General features: G+C 37.8%; 1 protein-coding gene across 4 annotated transcripts in view; it reads right to left on the minus strand.

Moving 5' to 3' along the window:
- Nucleotides 1–23098, minus strand: part of cdkl5 (cyclin dependent kinase like 5) — a 202894-nt gene that overhangs the window by 59584 nt on the left and 120212 nt on the right. For 3 of the 4 annotated variants that reach the window (XM_059967969.1, XM_059967970.1, XM_059967971.1), the window contains 3 exons: nucleotides 16170–16306; nucleotides 15140–15260; nucleotides 9964–10023 (listed from right to left, as the gene is read on the minus strand). In XM_059967969.1, coding sequence (XP_059823952.1) covers nucleotides 9964–10023; nucleotides 15140–15260; nucleotides 16170–16306 — 318 coding nt within the window. Of the gene's footprint in view, nucleotides 1–9963; nucleotides 10024–15139; nucleotides 15261–16169; nucleotides 16307–20948; nucleotides 21017–23098 lie in introns of all 4 variants that reach the window. The other variant, XM_059967972.1, reaches the window with a different exon arrangement.

Consider the following 23098-nt stretch of genomic DNA (forward strand, 5'->3'; position numbering starts at 1 on the left):
CTTAAACAGTGTGCATATGACTTGGATCTTACTCCAGATAAACTGGATGCTAGATTTAAGGACTGGACAATTAAAGGAATAACAGTTCCTTACAATATAATGAAAGAAGGAACACTGTTCAGTTTTGAAATGCTTAAAGAGCTGTACAGTTTTAATAGAAAAACAAGACTTTTATTGGTATTTGCAGATGCGACAGTATGTTAATAGGAGGGTTAAAAAAATAACCAAGGCAAATATATGCTTGATAGAGCTATTTAAAAAAGCATATGTAACACCCTGGGTCGCCTCAGACTCGCTCAGCTCGTTCTTGTCTAGGGGGAGCAGCCTTCGGCCCCGCCAAACTGGGTAATCAGCTGGTGTGGATGCTGTGTGATGTCCCCGCCTCACCCACAAACAGACAGTACACCATATGCGATTAAATGAGTACAATTTATAAAGGTTACTATAACTAAGTGATTAATAACGATACAGTATATATGAAGAGAAAATTAAAGAAAAGGCGCCAAACTTATCAAAGTCCAAACCACTTCGTGCACAACCGTTGGAGCTCAATTTCTGAAGTCTTCTGGCCACCATTCGATCCCCTCCGAACTCCTCGACTCTCCAAACAGCTCAGGACCCTCCGAACTCCTCGACTCTCCAAACAGCTCAGGACCCTCCGAGTGGTCAACCAAGCACATCTAGCTTCATCCCCCCCCCTCGGAGAATCTCCCGGCCTCGGACCCCCCTTTGGGGTCCGATCCCCGCCCAGCTTAGAGCATTGCGTCCTCTCTCTCGACCCCCTCGCGCCGATCTGCCCAAAAGCCCGTCAACAAAAGCTTACAGACTCAGAAGAAAGAACATTAATCCCCATTTGGTTTACAAAGGAATACCATTCTCGTTATCAGTAAATTAGCATTCCTGCTAGTTAACAAAAAGAAACCCTTTCCCAACAGTAACAAAGAAAAAAGAAGAAACCCCCTTTACACATATAATTCAGATAATGGTAGAAGTATTTCAAGCCTGTATAAGGGTTTGTCAAATCTTAAAACACATTCGACTTCAAACATTAAAACAAAACGGGAGAAGGAAGGAAGGAAGGATAATTATATCTGAGGAAGAATGGACAATAATATGGAGGTATCAATGGAAGTGTACCAGTTCACAGAAATGGAGGGAGTTTAGATGGAAAAATTTGATAATTTATTTTATTACACCCTCAGAAATCCCATTATGATAGTAACCTCCCTGTTTGCTGGAGAAATTGTGGAAATCAAAATGCAAGCCATTACCTCCGTTATCAAAGACTATTGGAGTGGGATACACAATGCCCTACAAGACATTTTTAAATGTGAAATACCCTGAGAAAGTAAGACCATATATTTTGGATATATACCTCAAGAATGGTTGAAAAGAGATAAATATTTAATGAATATACTGCTGGTGGCTGGTAAAAAGACTCTTACTAGGAATTGGCTATCACAGGAGCGCCCAACCTTAAATGCATGGATGGAAATTACAATGGACATTTACAAAATGGAGAAGGTAACAGTATCTGTTAATCATAAGTTGGAACAATTTGATTCATTCTGGGAAAAATGGTTTAACTACACAACACCTCATAGACCTGATTTTATTCTCACAAATCAATATGTTGTACAAAAAAAATCACTCCCTACTTGTACATAGTTTTCTCCTTTTGCTTATTCTTGCTTTCCTTTCTTTTCTATAAGTGTATACCTCAGATAAATGTTATGTGGAGATTTATGGCAAATATGAATATATGATATATATGTACAGTATCTGAAGTACATCTTATGGAAATGTTTGATGATGAACTTTAATAAACAATAAATTACAAAAAAAAAGTGGCATCAAATCAGTAGAAAGATGTGACATAGGATCAGAAGACGTTGAATCCTTGTGGGTTGAATTAAGAAACTGCAAGGGTAAAAGGACACTGATTGCAGTTATATACAGGCCTTCCAAAAGAAGCTGGGACTTGCACTTTATTGTCTGTCTTCATTGCACTTTCTCTACAACTGCAACACTACATTATGCATTTTGATATTGCTTTTCCTTTGTACTAGCCTGAAGTAGTGATCTAATGAAATGATTTGTATTGAACCCAAGGTTTTTCACTGTACATCAGCACACTTGACAATAATAAGCCAATTTACCAACAGAACAGACTGACAAAATCTCAAACAATAACATAGTGCCACAGGTTAATCAGCTGGCAAAAAGAGAAGCACAGAAAAGGAGAACCAAACATTGGAAAGATACTATCTTCAATTACAAACCTATTTATTTTAAATTTTGAAATGGTTAATTATATTCACCAATCTACAATGAAGGTGCTTTGACTGAAATCACCAAGGACTGAAATATATATTGTCTCTGTAAAATAATGAAGTGACTATCTTAATAAAACTCAAGGTGGTCTGAGGTTTAAATCATGATGAATTCAATGTGATCACAGAGGATACCTGGCATCTATGGGAGATACCTTGGTAAAATGTCTGTTCTTTCAAGGGAAGCAATGAGTGAAAATTTACAAAGGAGGAAGCTTCATGGAAATATTATCCTTAAAGGACTCTGCATCCCTCATATTAAATTATTTTGGGTAGTGGTCAGAAAAAAAATGTGCTTTAGATGAAAATTTGCTAAATTAACTTCAGTCTCTGCTCTGTGCCAGTAATATATGAATTTATGTTACATTCATGCTGCCTGGCGCAGCCTGCCTGTGATATTTTCTTTTTTAAAAAAATTAAGAAATCATCTTCTCTTTCTCTCTCCTTGGTTAATGTAGTGATCCAAGTTTCAAGACATACAAAATATATTAAGTGTTTGCCTCAAAAAACATCACAAAAGTGTTTAATCAAACTGAGTCATAACCTTTCAATCCACTGTAATTTAGTCATTGAAGGTGCTAATTAGATACCATGTGGTTGGCAAGTCAAAATAGGACTTTGCCTAAAGGGTATATGAAGGTTGATACTTGTGATGGCAGCGCAAAGTGAATTTTTTAACAGAATAAGGTGAGAACAAAATGAAGTAACTTAAATAGAAATATGCTGGGTGTGCAAATTAAGCATACAAAGAGGAGGAAGAGAAGGTAAGTAAACCAAGGAAACTGAGCAAATGTCAATTATTTAGCCATCATTTCATACTTGTAATTATTTTAAATAATTACAAATAACTTATAAATAAAAAACAAAGATTAATAAAATGGATAAAAATTAAGTAAATACAGATGTTAACAACATGTAAAATTGGTGACATAAACAAAAGTATTTGGAAGAGATCAAACTAACCAATCAAAGCTATATGATGAATCAACTGGTGGATTCAAAATAAATACACAAAAAGAGGTTACAGAAAAATTGGGCATAAGATGGGCAAAGAACTCTGATTCACAGGAAGTGGTAAATTACATTTTCCAGGGATCAGTCTGGAGCCGGAGCTTTACTTGCTGTATATCAAAGAACTCACATGGATCAGTTGGGGAAAAAAATGCACAAATATCTGGATGAGTTAGATGGATTACATGGAAGAAAGCAAAAATTTTACAAAATGACCACAGATAAATTTAATGGTTGGACAAAATTATTGAAAATGTAATATCATCCATTTTGAATACAAGACAGGTCTAAATAAATTCTTAATGTTGAGTGACTTGGAACTATGCTGTTAAAATGCATCCATGCACAGAAATGGATACCGAAATCCAGAGAATAAAAACACAAATAAGATATTTCAAAAGGGCTAATGGAATGTTCACCTTTAATACAGTGGGAGATTATTCAGGTTTATCTTGTATAGATTTTCTTCAGAATCCATCTTGACTACTCCTAGATACATATGTGTTATGGCAAAAAGGTGATGGATATATGAAATACAGCAGAATTTCTCAGTACAATGCATGTTTTTAAAGATAAAATTATGAACCAAGGTTGTATCAGCTTTGCCTGTGTTCCATTGAGTTTAAAGAGCAAAAATATGATTAAATTGAGGTATTCAAAATAACAAAGGGATTGGAAAAGGCAGAAACAGAGAAATTATTTCCTCTTGTAGAGAAAATCCAGAATGAGAGGGAATAACCTGAAAAGATACTAACCTTATACAATAGGGCAGAAAATGGGGAAATTAATTTCCGGAAGGCATTCAGTAGGATGCCATATGAAAGGTTATTGCATAAATTTGTATTGAGGGAAATAAGTCAAATGCAGATGGCAGAAAGTGGGACATCTTCAGATTGGGATAACTAGTGCGATGCCACGAGGATTAATGCTGGGACTTCACCTATTTATACTCCATCTTTATAATTTATATGAATGAACCAGACATATTGGAGCAAGAACAGCTGAAAATATAAAGTTATACTGGACAATTGATTTGTGAACTAAACATCTGCAGGTAGAATGAGAAATATGAATTTGTCCATTATACTAGGAAGACAGAAAAGTAAACTATTTAATTGGTTTGAGACCATTGCAAGATGGCACTGGCAATAAAACAGCGACATTTTGCTGGCTGCTGACAAAATTTCTAGATATACTTCTGAACTACTATTGTTGCAATCTGCAGTCTATAATTTCCTTTTAAGTAATGTACTTTTAAGCCGTCTTAATGAACTAGCAATTTTATGATATCATGAAGGATAAGCCGACTCAACTTCCAGGAATGCAGGTACGGCAGCTTTAAGTGGACAAAGGTACATTGCCATGGCTGGAAGAGAGGACTCCAAGCCAGACTGAAACAGAGGGGTGTAAAACTTCTTCGACTCAGTATTATATTAGCAATTGTATAGTCACTGGGGAATAAGATAGAGGATGTAAGGGCAAGATTGCTGTGTTGGAGGGAAATGAGGGATAGCTGTGTTCCCTGTTTCATGAAGACATGGCCCGCCTCAGACATGCTGGATATATCAGTCAGACCCATGGACCAGACTGCTGATTTGAAGAAGAGAAAAGGTGGGGGTATGTGCTTCATACTGAACTCTTCATGGTGCTCAAACATAGCAGTCTTGTCACACTCTATTTTCCTGACCTGGAACATCTCATGAGTAAGTGCCATGCATTCTACTTAATAAGAGTTCTCCTCTGTAATCCTGACTGCAGTTTACAGAGCACCAAAGGTGAATGTTAAGCAAGCACTTCAGGTACTGAGTGCCAGGATTAGCAGAAAAGAAACAGCCTACCTCAATGCCTTTTAAATCATTGTCAGGGACTTTAATCACGCTTGTTTGAAGAAATCTCTGCTCAATTATTAACAGTGTATTACCTGTAGCATCAGGGGTCCTAATACATGCAACTACTGTTATACTACTATAACGAATACCTCCCATTCCATCCCTAGACCAATTTTCAGGAAATGCGATCATCTGGCTGTCCTTCTTCTACCTCCATACAGGCAGGGACTAAAGAGCAAGGCTCCAGAAGTAAATGTCACAAAGAGGTGGTCACGGGAGGCAGAGAAGTGGCTACAGGACTGCTTCAAGTCAGAGTGCACTGGGCCGAGTTCAAGGATTCATCAGAGGTTCCGAATGAAAACGCCACCGTTATTATGGACTTTATAAAGTGAGTTATGGTCGAGTGTGTCCACACAAAATCATTTAGAGTCTTCCCCAACCATAAGCCCTGGATGAAACAAGAGATCAAGTACGACCTCTAGAAAGCCATCTCACATGCGAAGCAGCAATTCCAGACCAAACTGGAATCACATAAGTATGCTCAACAGCTTTAGCAGGGCTTGAGTGGTATCACATCCTACAAAGTAAAGCAAGTGACATATGTGGTAACAAGGTTTCACTCCCAGATGAGCTCAATACCTTTTATACTTGCTCTGAGTGATAAAACATGGGATCATCTTTATGAACTCCCACAGCCTCTGATGAGCCTGTGACTTCAGTCTCTGAGGCTGACATCACAGCATCCTTCAGGATGGTGAACCCACAGAAAGCAGCTAGCCCAGATATGATACCTTGCTGAGGACTGAAGTTATGTGCCAATCAACTGGCTAGAGTGTTTACTGATATCTTTAATCTCACAATTTGACAATCTGTGGTACCCACCAGAGGTTGGTGATGAAACATATCTACTCCTGCCTGAGGAGCAACTTAGATCCATTCCAATTTGGTTACCATCACAACAGGTATACAGCAGATGCCATTTCATTGGCTCTTCACACAGCCCAGGATATAGGAGCAAATCAGCATATAGGAGGGACATTGAAAATCTGGCTGAACGGTGCCACAACCACCTCTCACTCAAAGTCACAAAATCAAAAAGATGATTATTGATGACAGGAGGAGGAAACCGAATGTCCACGAGCCAGTCCTAATCAAGAAATCAGAGATGGAGAGGGTCAGTACCTTTAAATCCCTCGGCATTATCATTTCAAAGGATCTGTCCTGGGCCAGCATGTAAATGCCACTACAAAGAAGGCATGGCAGCTAAATCTTTGACAAACTTCTATAGATGTGAAGTGGAGAGTATACTGACTGGTTGTATCACAGCCAGTTAAGGAAACACCAGAGCCCTTGAACAGAAAAACCTATAAAAAGTAGTGGATACAGCCTAGCCCATCATGAGTAAAGCTCTCTCCACCATAGAACACATCTACAAGGAGCAATGATGCAGGAAGGCAGCATCTATTATTGAGGGCCCCTACCATCCTGTCCATGCTCTCTTTTTGCTGCTGCAATCAGGAAGGAGGTACAGGAGCCACACCACCAGGTTCAGGAACAGTTATTAACCCTCAAGCATCAGGCTCTTGAAGCCAAGGGGATAAATTCACTCACCCCAAAATTGAACTGTTCCCACAACCTATGGACTCATTTTCAAGGACACTTTATCTCACGTTCTTGATATTTATTGCTTGTCTATTTATTATTATTATTATTATTATTTTCCCCCTTTTTATTTTAGCATCATTTGGTATCTTTTGCATGCTGGTTGTTTGTCTGACTTGTGTGCAATTTTTCATTGATTCTCTTGTTTTTCTTTGTATTTATTTTGAATGCCTTCGAGAAAATTCATCTCAGGGTAGTATATGGTGACATATATATAGCTTGATAAAAAATTTACTTTGAACTTTGACTGCTATGTGTACATGAGATCTTCAAATAAGCAACACAGTTAGTAATCAGGTATAGCAGGGAATTAGATAAACATATGGGATAAAGACATTTATAGTAAAGGGGAAGCAGTACAAAAGTAACTTCAGTTTTGTTACACCGATACAGGACTTTGAGTACAATACAGGTATTTGAAGGTAGAGTGTTCCTATGAAAGCCGGAATGTTGTAAAGTGATGAAGTAATGACCATTTACTTATATGGGAAAAATTTTTGAGCATTCGCAGACCCAAAAAATAACCTACTAAATCATACCAAATAACACATAAAACCTAAAATAATAGTAATATATAGTAAAAGCAGGAATGATCTGATAAATACACAGCCTACATAAAGTAGGAATACTTTTCTGCAATCATTGCGGCACTGTCCACCGCAGCGAAGATCTCACACAAGTGCTCTTGGCAGAAAGACTCGGCACAAGTGCTCTCGGCAGCAGTCGCGGCAAAAACACTCAGCGAAAGTGCCCTCGGCAGAAACACTGTGTCCCGTAACCTTTAAGCTATGAAGCTACCAAATAACACATTAAAAATACACAGCCTATATTAAGTAGAAATAATGTATGTACAGTGTAGTTTCATTTACTGGAATCAGGAAGACTGCGAGCACACTGATGATGGTGTGTTAGGCTGAGTCGTCGGAGGTTGGGGTGGGGGGAGACTGGAGTGTCATCTCATCGTCGTCTGTTTCCATCAGGACAGGCAGGTCACCTTCTTCTATGTCTGCCTGCCTCAATGTCGAAGGTCGAGGTTCATCATCTGCTGTGGCTGATATGGAAGGCTTGAAAAACAACAGCATGCTTGACTGCTTAGCCTCACGCATTTTTCTATCATACAGTTCTTTGTAAGCACTCAAACCATCCTGCAAATATGCCCTAAACCTACGCACACTTTCAAAATTAAAGTGATACTTTTCTGCAATCATCACAGTGTTGTCAATTGCAGCGAAAAACTCACGCAATTGCTTCACGTTCAGTTCCTGGCCGACTTCACTTTTGGGCTGTTTGCTACTTCATTCGGTTTCAATTGTTATCCTTTCCTTTTCATCTGCTCTTCATTTCTCAGTTCTTGGTCATGGGATGCCAAAACCACTTCAACATCATCTTTGTCAACTTCCACAAACCCAGCCTCCTTAGCCAAACTCACTATGTCCTTACTTAGTTCACCACGATCGAAACACTTAATTACGTCTAGTTTCATGCTAACTGTAACACCCTTACGCGCTCTTTTAGGCTTTTCTGACATCTTAGAACTCATCTTGCTAACGGATGCACTAAATAAATTGACATAAAGCACAGACACTCACAGGCATGTGTTTAAGCAATGCCGGCTAGAATGCAGTTCCAGGGGAGGAGCTAGCTGCTCGGGGCGCGTGCTGCCTTTTTTTGTAATAGTGAAAACACCTTCTGTTAGCGAAAACAAGTAAATAATGTAGGTCTTTCCTAACAGCGAGGTGTCGTAAAGTGAACGTTCAAAAAATGGGGCCCACCTGCTAGCAAACAACAAATTTACAACATATACGATAGTGATAATAGTCCTAATTTTGATTCTTATTTAGCAAGATGTACTGAAAGAGCATAGATTGATTGCAGATATGAAGGGATTATTTTATGTGGAATGAGTTAGCAAATTCAGCTAATTTGGTGTTGGAAAGCACAAGAGGCATTTTTACATAAAGAATGCCAGCAATTTTGAGAAACTTCAATTGATGCCAAGAAGGTACTTCCTCCATTAGGGGAATCCAGAATTAGAAGGTGTAGCTTCAAAAAAAAAAGCTGATGTCCATTCAAGACTGTTATAAGGAGATACCTATTCTCTCAAAAAGATGTGAATTCTTGAACTTCTCCATCTGAAACAACTAGAAAGGCTGAACTATTCATTAAGTACATTCAATGCTGAAACCACACACACACACATACATACACTCAGTAGCCACTTTATCAAGCATCTCTTGTACCTAATAGAGTAGCCACTGACTGTATGTTTGTGGTCTTCCGCTGCTGCAGCTCATCCACTTCAACTTTTGAACTTGTTCATTCAGAGATGCTCTTCTGCATACTACTTTTGTTGTAATACCTGGATATTTGAATTGCTGACACTTTCATGTCAGCTTGAATCAGTCTGGCCATTCTCCTCTGACCTCTCCCATTAACATGGTGTTTTCAGCTGCAGACTGCTGCTCACTGGATGTTTTGTGATATTTGCACCATTCTCTATAAGCCCTAGAAACTGTCGTGCATGAAAATCCCAGGAGATCAGCACTTTCTGAGATACTCAAACTATGCCACCTGGCACCAACAATCATTCCATGGTCAGAGTCACTTAGATCACATTTCTTCCCCATTCTGATGTTTGGTCTGGTCAACAACAAGGCATATCTGCATGCTTTTATGCAGTGATTGGCTAATAAAGTGGCCACTGAGTGTAAGTTACTAAAACTTCTTTGATTAAAAAATTCTCATTTTGGTTACTGAATCACATTTGCTTCCACAGACAAAATAATCAAGTTAGTCATGAATTAAAGTTCTGCAGTGCACAAAAGTAGTTGATAAAATTCAAAACTGTCAAATAGATTACTTACAGTTGATTTAAATCTCTCATTTGTTTTCCTACTTCAAGGAGTTCTTTGAACAAGTTATCTTGTTCATTACCTTCTTATATAACTGGACATTATTTTCTTTTATTCAATGCATTGTAAAGTGTCTTGGTACCTTTTGTTACTTAGACACACTGTGAAAATTGTTGTTTATTCAGCATCCTAAACATCAACAACTGAATGAGTATGTACTCTGAGAGTATTAGTACAACATGGAAAAACACCATGAGTAAATTAGAAATGACTTACCAAAATCACACAACTTCAACATATCATTGTGGCTGATTAGAAGATTCTCTGGTTTTATATCTGAAACAGAACAAATTCAGTCATTTCAAAAAGCATGTAATTTGACCAAAATCTCTTAAAAATACCTACCAAAATGTGCAAGATTATTGTTGAATTAATTTGCCCTCCATTATTTTGAATACACCAAAGTAATATGGCCCAAATTAAACACTTTTAAAATTTTTTTGATTTGAGTCAGGGTGCTTAGGTAATTATTGCATGAAGGAGGAATGTTGAAGTAACTCGCAAAGAAACAGAAAATGCTGGAAACACTTAGCATATCAGGCAGCATTCTTGAACAGAAACGTTATGCTGAAACACTAAACTTTGCTAACAGTTCTTAAGAGCTTTGATATAGGTTTTGACTGGTATCAAATTTCAAACTAAGCAGACAAGACTACAAAGACTGATCATATTCAGTCAATATCTGTTAATCTAGCACACAAAATAATTTCTAATTGGGACCTGATTTTTGGTTTTAACCAATAAATTATTATGAATAATATGCAAGTATTCCAAGTATGCACATATAATATTTCACAAACAACAGACCTGCTGAAGGGTCTCAACTCGAAACTTCGACTATACTCTTTTCCATAGATGTTGTCTGGCCTGCTGAGTTCCTCCAGCATTTTGTGTGCGCACATATAAAATTTGTCTCTTTATTGTAATTTAATTTTTGATTTAAAATTCAACTGTTTCAACAAGCACTAGATCCTTTTCTTTAAATTGCTTTAGCATTTTGTCAACCCAGCATTTTACTTTAAAATGAATTCCAAATGGAGACATTCTCAATAGATTAAAGACTACCGGCAATAATCTGAACAGCAACTGTTTCTTTTCACAAAAATTGCAAGACTTGCCGAGTGTTTCCAGCATTTTTATTTCAGATTATTACATCTGCAGTTTCTTTGGTTTTCTCACATAGTTGTCCACAGAGCACAATGAGGAATAGGTGACCAATTATAAATTTAATTAAGTCCTATGCTATTCTCTCCGGCACTTGTAACATCACATAGATGATTACTAAAGCAGTAACTATATGGTTGAAAAGTGCTCTGATTTCAAGTCAGGCAGAGGTTTAGAATGGAAAGGAACATCTTTTATACTTAAAAGTTTACAATGACTTCTTCAATTTGAAATATTTACTGAAATGTACTGCGATCACTGGCTTCAAAGTGTCAGTTCAATATCGGACGTGGAATTAATTTGAGATTATGAAAGTAGCAGTTTTAACCCCTATCTGTCCTGAAGATCTTAATCAAATTCAGACATCAGTATGAACACTACAACTGGCCTTAAGTCCTGGGCATTGGAGAAAGAGAAGTAAGATATCCTACAGGGATTCATTCTTGATTGATAGCTTTTGATTACATCTGTGAAGAGTTGGAGAAAATTAAGTTCAATAGTGATCCTTTCTAGTGATAGTGATACTGAAGAGTATCCAATATTATTCCTTTATTTAAGTGCAATAGGGATAAATCCAGGAAATTAAAACTCGGTGAGCCACAATTCAGTGATAGGAAAACTACTGGATAAGATTCTTAGGGACAGGATTCATTCACATTTGGAAAAGAAGTAACTGTGTGTGAAGCAGGTCATGTTTTACAAATGATAGCTTTTTTGAGACTGTGACAATGATGATTAATGATGGTAAGGCAGTGGATGATGGGCTTCAATAAGGGCCTTGGGTTTCATTAAGGCATCTGACAAGGTCCCTCATGGTAGGCTGTTTTTATGACATATATAAACGTGACTTGTATGAAAATATAGTTGAGTTGATTAGTAAGTTTGCAGATAACATAAAAATTGGAGGAGTTATGGATAATGAAGAATGTTGTTAAAGGATATTAACCATAGTAACAGGGATATGGAGGAGCAGATAGGGAAACAGATCCTGGAAAGGTGTAATAATAACATAGCTGTTGTGGTGGGAGATTTTAATTTCCCAAATATTGATTGGCATCTCCCTACAGCAAGGGGTTTAGAAGGGATGGGGTTTGTTAGGCATGTTCTTGACACAATATGTAGATAAACCTACAAGAGGAGAGGCTGTACTTGATTTGGTATTGGGAAATGAATCTGTTCAGGTGTCAGATCTTTCAGTGGGAGAGCATTTTGGAGATAGTGATCATAATTCTATCTCCTTTACAATAGCATTGGAGAGAGTTAGGAACAGACAAGTTAGAAAAGCATTTAACTGGAGTAAGGGGAATTATGAGACGTACCCCAGGCTACTGTAGGAGGCAGGGGAGGAGATTGCTGAGCCTCTGATGATGATCTTTGCATCATCAATGAGGACGGGAGAGGTTCTGGAGGATTGGAGGATTGCAGATGTTGTTCCTTTATTCAAGAAAGGGAGAAGAGATAGCCCAGGAAATTATAGACCAGTGAGTCTTACCTCTGTGGTTGGTAAGTTGATGGAGAAGCTCCTAAGAGGCAGGATTTATGAACATTTGGAGAGGTATAATATGATTAGGAGTAGTCAGCGTTGCTTTGTCAAGGGCAGGTCGTGCCTTACAAGCCTGATTGAATTTGTTGAGGCTGCGACTAAACACATTGATGAAGGAAGAACAGTAGATCTAGTGTATATGGATTTCAGCAAGGCATTTGATAAGGTACCCCATGCAAGGCTTACTGAGAAAGTAAGGAGGCATGGGATCCAAGGGGATATTGCTTTATTGATCCAGAACTGGCTTGCCCACAGAAGGCAAAGAGTGGTTGTAGACGGGTCATATTCTGCATGGAGGTCGGTCACCAGTGGGGTGCCTCAGGGGTTTGTTCTGGGACCCTTACTCTTCCTGATTTTTATAAATGACCTGGATGAGGAAGTGGAGGGATGGGTTAGTAAGCTTGCCGATGACACAAAAGTTGGAGGTGTTGTGGATAGTGTGGAGGGCTCTCAGAGTTATAGAGGGACATTTATAGGATGCAAAACTGGGCTGAGAAGTGGCAGATGGAGTTTAACTCAGATAAGTGCGAAGTGGTTCATTTTGGTAGGTCAAAATGATGGCAGAATATGTGTTAATGGTTAAGACTCTTGACAGTGTGGAGGATCAGTAGGATCTTGGGGTCTGAGTCCACAGGATGCTCAAAGCTGCTGCGCAGGTTGACTCTGTGATTAAGAAGGCATATGGTGTATTGGCCTTCATCAATTGTGGAACTGAATTTAGGAGCCGAGAGGTAATGTTGCAGCTATATAGGACCTTCGTCAGACCCCACTTGGAGTACTGTGCTCAGTTCTGGTTGCTTCACTACAGGAAGGATGTGAAAGCCATAGAAAGGTTGCAGAGGAGATTTACCAGGATGTTGCCTGGATTGGGGAGCATGCCTTATGAGAATAGGTTGAGTGAACTCGGCCTTTTCTCCTTGGAGCAACGGAGGCTAAGAGGTGACCTGATAATGGTGTATAAGGTGATGAGAGGCATTGATCGTGTGGAGAGTCAGAGGCTTTTTCCCAGGGCTGAAATTGTGGCCACAAGAGGACACAGGTTTAAGGTGCTGGGGAGTAGGTACAGAGGAGATGTCAGGGTTAAGTTTTTTACTCAGAGTGTGGTGAGTGCGTGGAATGGGCTGACGGCAACAGTGATGGAGGCAGATATGATAGGGTCTTTTAAGAGACTTTTAGATAGGCACATGGAGCTGAGAAAAATAGAGGGCTACAGGTAAGCCTAGCAATTTCTAAGGTAGGGCCATGTTCCGCTCAACTTTGTGGGTTGAAGGGCCTGTATTGTGCTGTAGGTTTTCTATGTTTCTATGATATGGCGGGATACAGATCAGCAGCAGATATGGGTGGAGAAATAGAAGATGGATTTAATCTGGGCAAGTGTGAGGTGCTGCACTTTTGGAGGTTAAACCCAAGGGGAATGTATACACAAATGGCAGTGCCCTTAAGGGTACTGATGGACAGAGGGATCTTTGAGTCAAAATCCATACCTCCCTTAAAGCAACAACAGATTTAAGCAGGGTGATTAAGAAAGCATATGGCATGCTTGACTTCACTGGCTAAGGCATTGAGTACAAGAGTCAAGAAGTCATGCTGCAGCTGTATAAACCTTAGCTACATCACATTTGGAGTATAGTGTGCAATTTTGATCACCCCATTACAAGATATGGGGTCTTTGGAGAGAATGTTCAACAGGACTGCATGGATTAGAGAGTATTAGCTATAAGGAGAGGTTGTTCAAACTTGGATTGCTTTCTCTCAAGTATCAGAAGCTGAGGGGAGACCTGATAGAAGTTTATAAAATATTGAGAGGCCAAGACAAGGAAGATAGAGTCTTCTTCCCAGAGTGGGGATTTTGAATACTATAGGTTCTGGTTTTAAGATGAGGGGGAAAATTTAAAGTTTGTTTTACAAAGAGAGGGCTAAGTGCCTGCACACTCTGCCAGCGTGGCACTAGAAACAGACATAATATTGACGTTTAAGAATCATTTAGATAGGCACACGAACGTGCAGGGATTGAAGTAAAATGGACCACATGTTGGCAAGTGGATTAGTTTATCCTAGTTGGAAGACACATGGTGGGCCAAATGGCCTGTTCCTGCACTGTAATGTTCTATGTTCTAATCCCACACTAAGATTAAAAAATGTTTATCAACTCTTACCATGAGTAACACAAGGAATCACCACATGCACAAGGTACGAGATTACACAGGCAACAACAATCCACTTGAGTGAAATATTAAAGTGAAAAATGAAAAAAAAAACAGAATAAGAGTTCATTTCAAACTAAGATTAGCACCCCAGTAATTGTGACTCTACAAAACTATTCACTACTAGAAAAACTCCATGTGACAACAAATGTTAAATATAAAATAAATACTCTATTTTTAACCTGCATTAACTTGCATAATGAATAATAGTCTTGAACTGAAACAGATAGCTCTTAATAAATAATGTTTCATCCATTACATTGATTCAGAGTAACTGCAAGTTCAACTGAAGAAAACTAAGTAAGTTATTGGCAAAATCAGTTACCATTTTGAGTTTTCCTCATAAGCAACACAAAAGTCTGAATAAGAACAAAATTCTGTTCTTTGCAGAAAGTGTGCCATTGAACAAGATGAAAAAAATAGAGGATGTAATTATTGTTGAAACAAACATTTCCACAGTTATAACTATTCAAATAGTTACCTCGGTGAACAATATCATTCTTGTGGCACCAGTGAATTGCTTTGATTAGTTGATAGATATAGTTCCGCACTTTGTCAGGCTGAACACCATTTGGCATTTCTTCAAGTAATTCAAGCATATTCTAAAATCCAGAAAAAAATGTTCATTCTGTATCACTGAAGAATTTTACTTCATACAGAAGAAACAGAGTAGAGGAAATTCGATAAGAACATAAACCAGCATTTTAAATAATCCTTATTTTTAAAATACTAAACATCAAGCATTAGCACAAAGGTCACTTCATTGTAACACATCCACCAAATTTAGCAAATTATCAGTGGTCAACAAAGATGCCCTGCAATCATTATTACATGACACGACTACACATTCAAATTAAAATTCAAGCATTTTACTCAAAGATTGCATATTGTCCTGTGAACTTACTCTAAATTAACATATAATGTTCTACATTCACTCACTTGAAACTCTGAAACAGCTCGGCTCAACAGAGCAAATCATCACAACCAAGACTGATCAAATTCTGATCTCTTACACATCCCCAATTTAAATCACATCACCAATGGAGGTTCTACATTCAGCTGCTTAGCTCAAAGCTCTGTAATTTTCTTTTTAAGGCTCTCCATCTCTCACACAATATTATTTAAAACCTGCCACTTTTAAATAAGTTCTGGTATTTTTGATTTTGGCTTTATTATACCCCAGTGGTAACTGTGAATTTCTACCACCAGTTCTTATCTGTGGACACTTAAAAATTTCTAGTGATTTTCACTGACAGTGATTATTCAGGAATTCAGGTTCTTTTAACATTTCAGCCCCCAGAAAATAGAAGCACTTTAAGATATCAGTTAGAGAAAAGTCAGAAACTAGACAGAGGACCACTGCATTTTCTGGAGGTGACAGCTATGTCATGCAATGCAATTACATATTGAGTAGCTGACGAAGACATTCACTCTCTAACTGTTGAAGGAGAAGTGAGCTTTGCAACCAGGCAGGAAATCTCTACCTCAGAAAATGTTCTTGTAGCACTGACCTTCTCTACATATTCAAAGACTAAATATAGCTTTCCTCTTCTTCGAAAAGCCTCCTTAAGTTCAACAATATTTTCTTGCTTTAGTGTACGGAGCATTTTAAGCTCCCTCAATGTCGTCTCCTTAACTTCTTCATTTTCTGGGAATAAACACATTAAATATAATTAGATAGTATACATTGTTTCCCTTCAAAATGTCAATAAAACATCATGCTTACTATTTCCTTTAAATAAATGAAATTTATAGACACTTCTTTAAAAAATTTGTTTGCCTAAGCATATAAAAAGAAATTTCATAATTGTACTTCTATTCCCTTCACTCACAGGCGAAAAGAAGTTACAAGAAATTCTACTTCCCCAAAACAGCCAGAATAATGGGCCTAATATGCTTTGTTGAATCTACTCACGATATGAAAAAAAGATTAAACTTCATGCAGCCATGAGGTCCGGGTTCTTCCTCCTGCCAAAACTGATTTTTTTTTTATTGACTGAATATTAATTTATGACAATTGAACATGACTAACAAATTAGTTCTTCCAAGTGTTATCCATTCAGAATTATACCACCCCTGGAACATAGTAAAGGTTGAGTGAAATGCATTGACTGAATTAGCTGTCAAACAACAGCTCAGTTTGTTCACCTTTAAGGTTCATAACATTAACACAAGATTTTATTAGTGGCCCCCATTAAATAAAGCTGACAATTCCTAAAAGAGAGTAACAAAACCTGTGGTGGGTGTCAAATGACAGGTGTTCCCCCCCCCCCACTTAACGAAGGTAGAGTGTTCCTATGGAACCTTTCTTAAGCCAAAATGGCGTAAAGTGAAGAACCATTAATTTATATGGGAAAAATTTTTGTAAAAGCAAAAACCCTCTTTGTAATGCGAAAACAGGTTACTAAAGTAGGTCTTTTGTAAAAGCGAAGTTGTGTAAAACAAACATTCATAAAGCAGGGGACAACTGTAATAGATAACTGCAGTAGATTTTCCAGACTAATGACTTTTTTTCCTAGTAACTCTACTACATAACTTCAAGTCACATTTTTGAATATATGTATTACAGGTAGAGAAATAAACCTTTTCACGAACCTGATAAATTCAAGGGACCAAGGGAACTGGTGAATGCAGAAACCAGGGACAGAAGAGTCAGAAAGGAGTCCACAAAACATCTCCTTGAGGGCCATATATCTAACTATCAGGTCTTCTAAATGGTTAAATTTGGATTTGATCATTTAGTTTTACAGAATTTAGCAGAATTTTAAATGTTGCTTCAATTGTCTTTGATAATTTTATTATCAGAAGATTCGAGCAGCTCTTCAATCTTCATCATCTTATTGACTTTAAGAATTTTGTCAAAACCAGTTAATGACTCTTATTTAAATATCCATATCAAAAACTTCAACACTAAAAAAAAATACGAGCAGGAATAGATCAGAAGGCCTTTCAAGCTAACCCATCATTTACTGCAATCATTGTTGATCTATGTTGCCCTCCTCATCTGTGCCATTTCTACATGCTCCTCAATCTACCAAGTATTTATAGTCTACCACTTTAATTACTTCTAATAATCCAGCTTCCACCACTCCCTGGAGCAGAGAATTCACCTTCTGTGAATATTTTTACGTAGCTCAGTTTTCAATGACCAGCCTCTTATGTTGTAGTTACGTCCCCCTTGTTGGAGACTCTCACTAGTGAAAACATCGATCTTATAAGGTCCCCTTAGGATTTATATGTATTAACATGATCATCCATTGTTCTTCTGAACTACAAGGAATACAGGCCTGAACTACTTAAAATTTCTATTGCTATGACATTTCTAGCAATTAGGACAGAATTTCTAGAAAATTCTAGCAAATTCTCCTTTGCACTGCCTCCAGTGTTACTTTTTTTTAGGTAAAGGGGCCAAAACTGTATTCCAGTATTCCTTATCAATGCCCTGCACCATTGTTTCAAAATCTCTATTTTTAAACTCCCATCCTTTTACAAAGTAGATCAAATGCATTTTGCCTTCTAAACCACTTGTTGAACATGATGAAGGGTCTCGGCCCAAAACGTTGATTGTATTCTTTTCCATAGATGCTGCCTGGCCTGCTAAGGTCCTCCAGCATTGTGTGTGTGTTGTTGAATCTGCCTGCCAGCATTTTGTGATGCATGCACTGGAACACCTCGATCCCTCTTTACATCACTTATTTGCTGTCTTTCTTCATTTAGATAATAAACCAATTTTTGATTCCAAATACCGAAGCACAACTTCACGCAATCACACAATGAATTTCATTTGCCAGTCTTTAGCACACTCACTCAATCTTTCTATAATCCATTTGCAGAATCTTGGTACCCCTAGCACAATTCTTCCATATCATTGACGAACTTGGAAACCTACAAGTCATTAATAAATAGTGAATGACTGTGGACCAAGAACCCTAATACCTGTGGTACTCTACTGGTTACCTCATTCCAGTGGCAAAGAATCCATTTATTCCAACCCTCTTTTCTATAAGATAGCTAGCTTTTAATCCATGCTAACACATGTCTTCCGATACTGTGGGTCTCCATAATTTGTGCCACAGCCTCCTAGGTGGCATTTTGTCAAATGCTTTTCGGAAATCTAAATACACTTTTAACTCTTTATAGAATTCAAGTAAATTTGTCAAATGTGACTTGCTTTTCAAAAAACAATGTTAAGTAGGTTTTAATTATATTCAGCCTTTCTAAATGATGAGTTATTTCCTCTTTGATTATTGACTCTAGCATCTTTCCAACAACAGATGTTAAATTAACTGGCTTGAAGGTTCCTGCTTTCTGCCTTTCTCTTTTTTTAAGAATAATAGGGTCACACTGGCTGTATTCCAATCTTCTGGTACCATTTGGAGTTTAGCCAGTTCTAAAAAATTTCAACCACCATCTCTGCAGCCTCTTCCTTTAATTCTAGCACATAGTCTATTCCATCTGGCAACTTCTCCAGCTTTATCCCACTGAGTTTCTCCAAAAATGTTATCTATTGTAGATGGGAATTTGGTGAGTTCTACTATGTTATTTGAAATTAGCCTTTTTGATAATTTGGGGATATTAGCACTGTCTTCCAGTGTGAACACTAATAAAAAAAATTAACATGGCTTCCATTTCTCTCTTTCCTGTTATTAATTCACTGGCTTCATTCTTTCCAAGCTCCAATTGCAAATGTGTGTCACACTTGCTCTACTGATCTATCTGTAAGCATTACACTCAAAATGGTGGAGCAACTCAGCAGGCCAGGGAGCATCTATGGAAAAAAGTACAGTCAACTCATCTTTTTCTTTCTCCAGTCCTGCTGAAGGGTCTTGGCCTGAAAAGTCAACTGTACTCTTTTCCATAGATGCTGTCTGACCTGCTGAGTTCCTCCAGCATTTTGTGTGTGTTGCTTAGATTTCCAGCATCTGCAGATTTTCTTTTTTCGGTAAGCATGTTTATCCATTTATCCTTTCCATCTTGGACAACTCCAAGTAAATAAAAGCACAAGAAGGGACAAGCAGAATGGCCATTGTTGGGAGTAGGTCAGTAGTGAGAGTGGGCGAGTTGGGCTTTGATTCAAAGGAAGTTTTGGTTCAGAAGAGGCATTGGCTCTTGGGTAAGTTTTTGTTAAGTTTACCTTTTCTTCTTACTGTGTCGGGAACACGATGTAGTTTAAATGACTATTGTGTGTTCTTCATGCCGGATGTTGGGAGTCCTGGGAGATCCAGAGTCTCTCAGGGAACTACATCTGTGTGAAGCGCATCCAGCTGCAGCTCCCTGAAGACCATGTTAGGGATCTGGAACAGCAACTGGATGACCTTCGGCTTGAATGGGAGAGTGAGGAGATCATCAATTGGTTATATGGAAGTTGCAGAGGGCGGGTAGCTGGATGACTGTCAGGAGAAGGAACAGGAAGGCAAATAGGCAGTTAGTGCAGAGCATCCCTGTGGCTGTTCCCTTCAATAATGAGTATACTGTTTTGTATACTGTAATGGGGGATGACCTCTCAGGAGAATGCCACAGAGTCCAGGTTACTGACATTTAGCATGGGTCCATGGTGTAGCAGGCAAAGAAGAAGAGGGGAGCAGTAGCGATTGGGGACTCAGTAGTCAGAGGAACAGACCGGAGATTCTGTGGACATGAAACATACACCTGGATGGTATATTGCCTCCCAGGTGCCAGGGTCAAGAACCTCTCGCTTCACATCCATAGCATTTTGGAGAGGGAGGGAAAGCAGCTAGATGTCTTGACACACATTGGTACTGATGACATAGGAAGGAAAAGCAATGAGGTCCTGAAGAAAGAATTTAAAGAGCTGAGAACTAGGACCTCCAGGTAGTAATACCTGTGCCACGCACCAGTGAAGATAGAAACAGGCTGATTGTGCAGATAAATGTGTGGCTGAGAAGCTGCTGCATGGGACAGGGCTTCAGGTTCTCGGATCATTGGGATCTCTTAAGGGGGAATTATGACCTGTACAAAAGAGACAGGTTGCACTTGAACCTGAGGGACAAATATTCTTATGGGCAGGCTTGTTAGAATGGTTGGCGAGGATTTAAACTAATTTGGCAGGGGGATGGGAACCAGAATGAAGGGATTCAGGTCAGGATGGATGGTACAAAAACAAAGATAACCTGCAGTCAGACTGTCAGGAGGGGTAGGTAAATGATAAAACAAAATTGCAGTTAGCAGGGTATCAATGCATTAAGGATGCAGAATCAAAAAGGATATCAAATACAGTACTTAAGGTATTATATCTCAGTGCATGGAATATAAGAAATAAGGTGGAATACCTTATTGCACTTTTACAGGTTGTCAGGTATGATGTTGTGGCCATCACTGAAACGTGACTGAAGGATAGCTGTAGTTGGGAGATGAATATCTAAGGTTACACATCGTATCAGAGGGATAGGAAGACAGGAAGAAGGGGTGGCATGGCTCTGCTGGTAAAAAAAAATGGCATCAAATCATTAGAAAAAATGACATATATTAGAAGATGTTGAATCTTTGTGGGATGAGTTAAGAAACTGCAAGGGTAATAGCAATTATATACAGGTCTTCAAACAGTAGCAGGGATGTGGACTACAGATTGCAATGGAAATAGAAAAAGGTGTGTCAAAAGGGCAATGTTATGACAGTCATGGGAGATTTTAATATGCAGGTAGATTGAGAAAATCAGGTTGCTAATGGATCCCAAGAGAGTGAATTTGTTGAATGCAAGATGGCATTTTGGAGCAGTTTGTCGTTGAGCCTACTATGGCATCAGCTCTACTGGATTGGGAGCTATGGAATGAACTGATAGCCTAAGGTAAAAGAACCCTTAGGAGACAGTGATCACAATATGATTGAGTTCAACTTGAAATGTCATAAGGAAAATGAAGTCTGACATGGCAGCATTTCAGTGGAGTAGAGGAAATTACAATGGCATGAGAGGAGTTAGCCAAAGTAAATTGGAAGGAGATGCTGGCAGGGAGGACAGCAGAGCAGTAACGGTGTGAATTTCTGGGAAAAAATGATGAAGGTGCAGGATAGATATATTCCAAGAAGCAAGAGATACTCAAATGGTAAAATAGGACAAATGTGCCTGACAAGGAAAGTCATAGCTAATGCAAAAGCAAAAGAGAAGGCATACAAACAAACAACAAATCAAAAATTACTAGGAAGATAGAGGATTGGGAAGCTTTTTAAAAACCTATAGAAAACAACTAAATGAAACATTAGGAGGGAAAAGATAAAATATGAAAGCAAGCTGGCAGACAATAGCAAGGTGGATAGAAAAAGCTTCTTCGTATATTAAAACTTAAGATGTCAAGAATATCATTGGAAAAATTGACGTGGAAATTTGATCTAGGAGGGTTACAACTTCCAAATTTTAAGAATTATTATACAGCAAATCAACTTAGATTTATTGCATCTTTTTTTGAGAAAGATAGGCCAGCATGGATTAGAATAGAACGAGATAAAATAGGAGAAAATACACCAGAAGATTTTATATACAAATGGGAATCTAAATGGATAAGGAAAAAGAAAGAATCTCCTATATTAAAACATCTGATTGACTTATGGAATAAGATAAATGTTGATGATGAGACAAAGAAATCTTTATTAGCAAAGAGGTCTTTAATTCAAAATAGACATTCCTTTTACAATGGATAATCAACTTTTATATAATTGGTTTCAAAAAGGGATTAGATATATAGATTGTTTTGAAGGAGGTATACTAACGTCATTTGATCAATTAAAGAATAAATATAAAGTATCAAACAACGCTCTTTTTTGTTACTTCCAATTAAGGGCTTATTTAAGAGAAAAATTAGGTCAAACAATGTTATTGCTGAAATCTAATGAAATAGAAACTTTAATTCAAAAAGGAAAAACTAAAAAATTTATTTCTTGTATGTATAGCTTGATTCAAAAACAGGCAATTAAACAAGGAATCCATAAGTCAAGACAAAAATGGGAAATTGAATATTAAAATTGAAGAAACAAAATGGTCAAGATTATGTCTTGATAGTATGACAAATACAATAAATGTCCGGTTAAGATTAGTGCAATATAATTTTTTACATCAATTATATATTACACCACAAAAAATAAATAAATTAAATCCAAATTTATCTGATCAGTGTTACCGATATAACCAAGAAATCGGTACTTTTTTACATTCTACTTGGTCTTGTTCTAAAATTCAACCTTTTTGGACAAATTTAAGAGTTTTATTGGAACACAACTTCCACATAATCCAATATTATTTTTATTAGGCGATATTGAAGGGATAAAATCGAAACCCAAATTGAACAAATATCAGAAAGAATTCATAAAAATTGCACTGGCAGTAGCCAAAAAGGCTATTGCAGTTACTTGGAAATCGGATTCATACTTAAGTATAGATCGTTGGAAGAATGAAATTTCCAGCTGTATTCCACTTGAAAAAATTACTTAT

This window comes from Hypanus sabinus, chromosome 4 (genome assembly GCF_030144855.1).
Source record: "Hypanus sabinus isolate sHypSab1 chromosome 4, sHypSab1.hap1, whole genome shotgun sequence".
Taxonomy (NCBI): domain Eukaryota; kingdom Metazoa; phylum Chordata; class Chondrichthyes; order Myliobatiformes; family Dasyatidae; genus Hypanus; species Hypanus sabinus.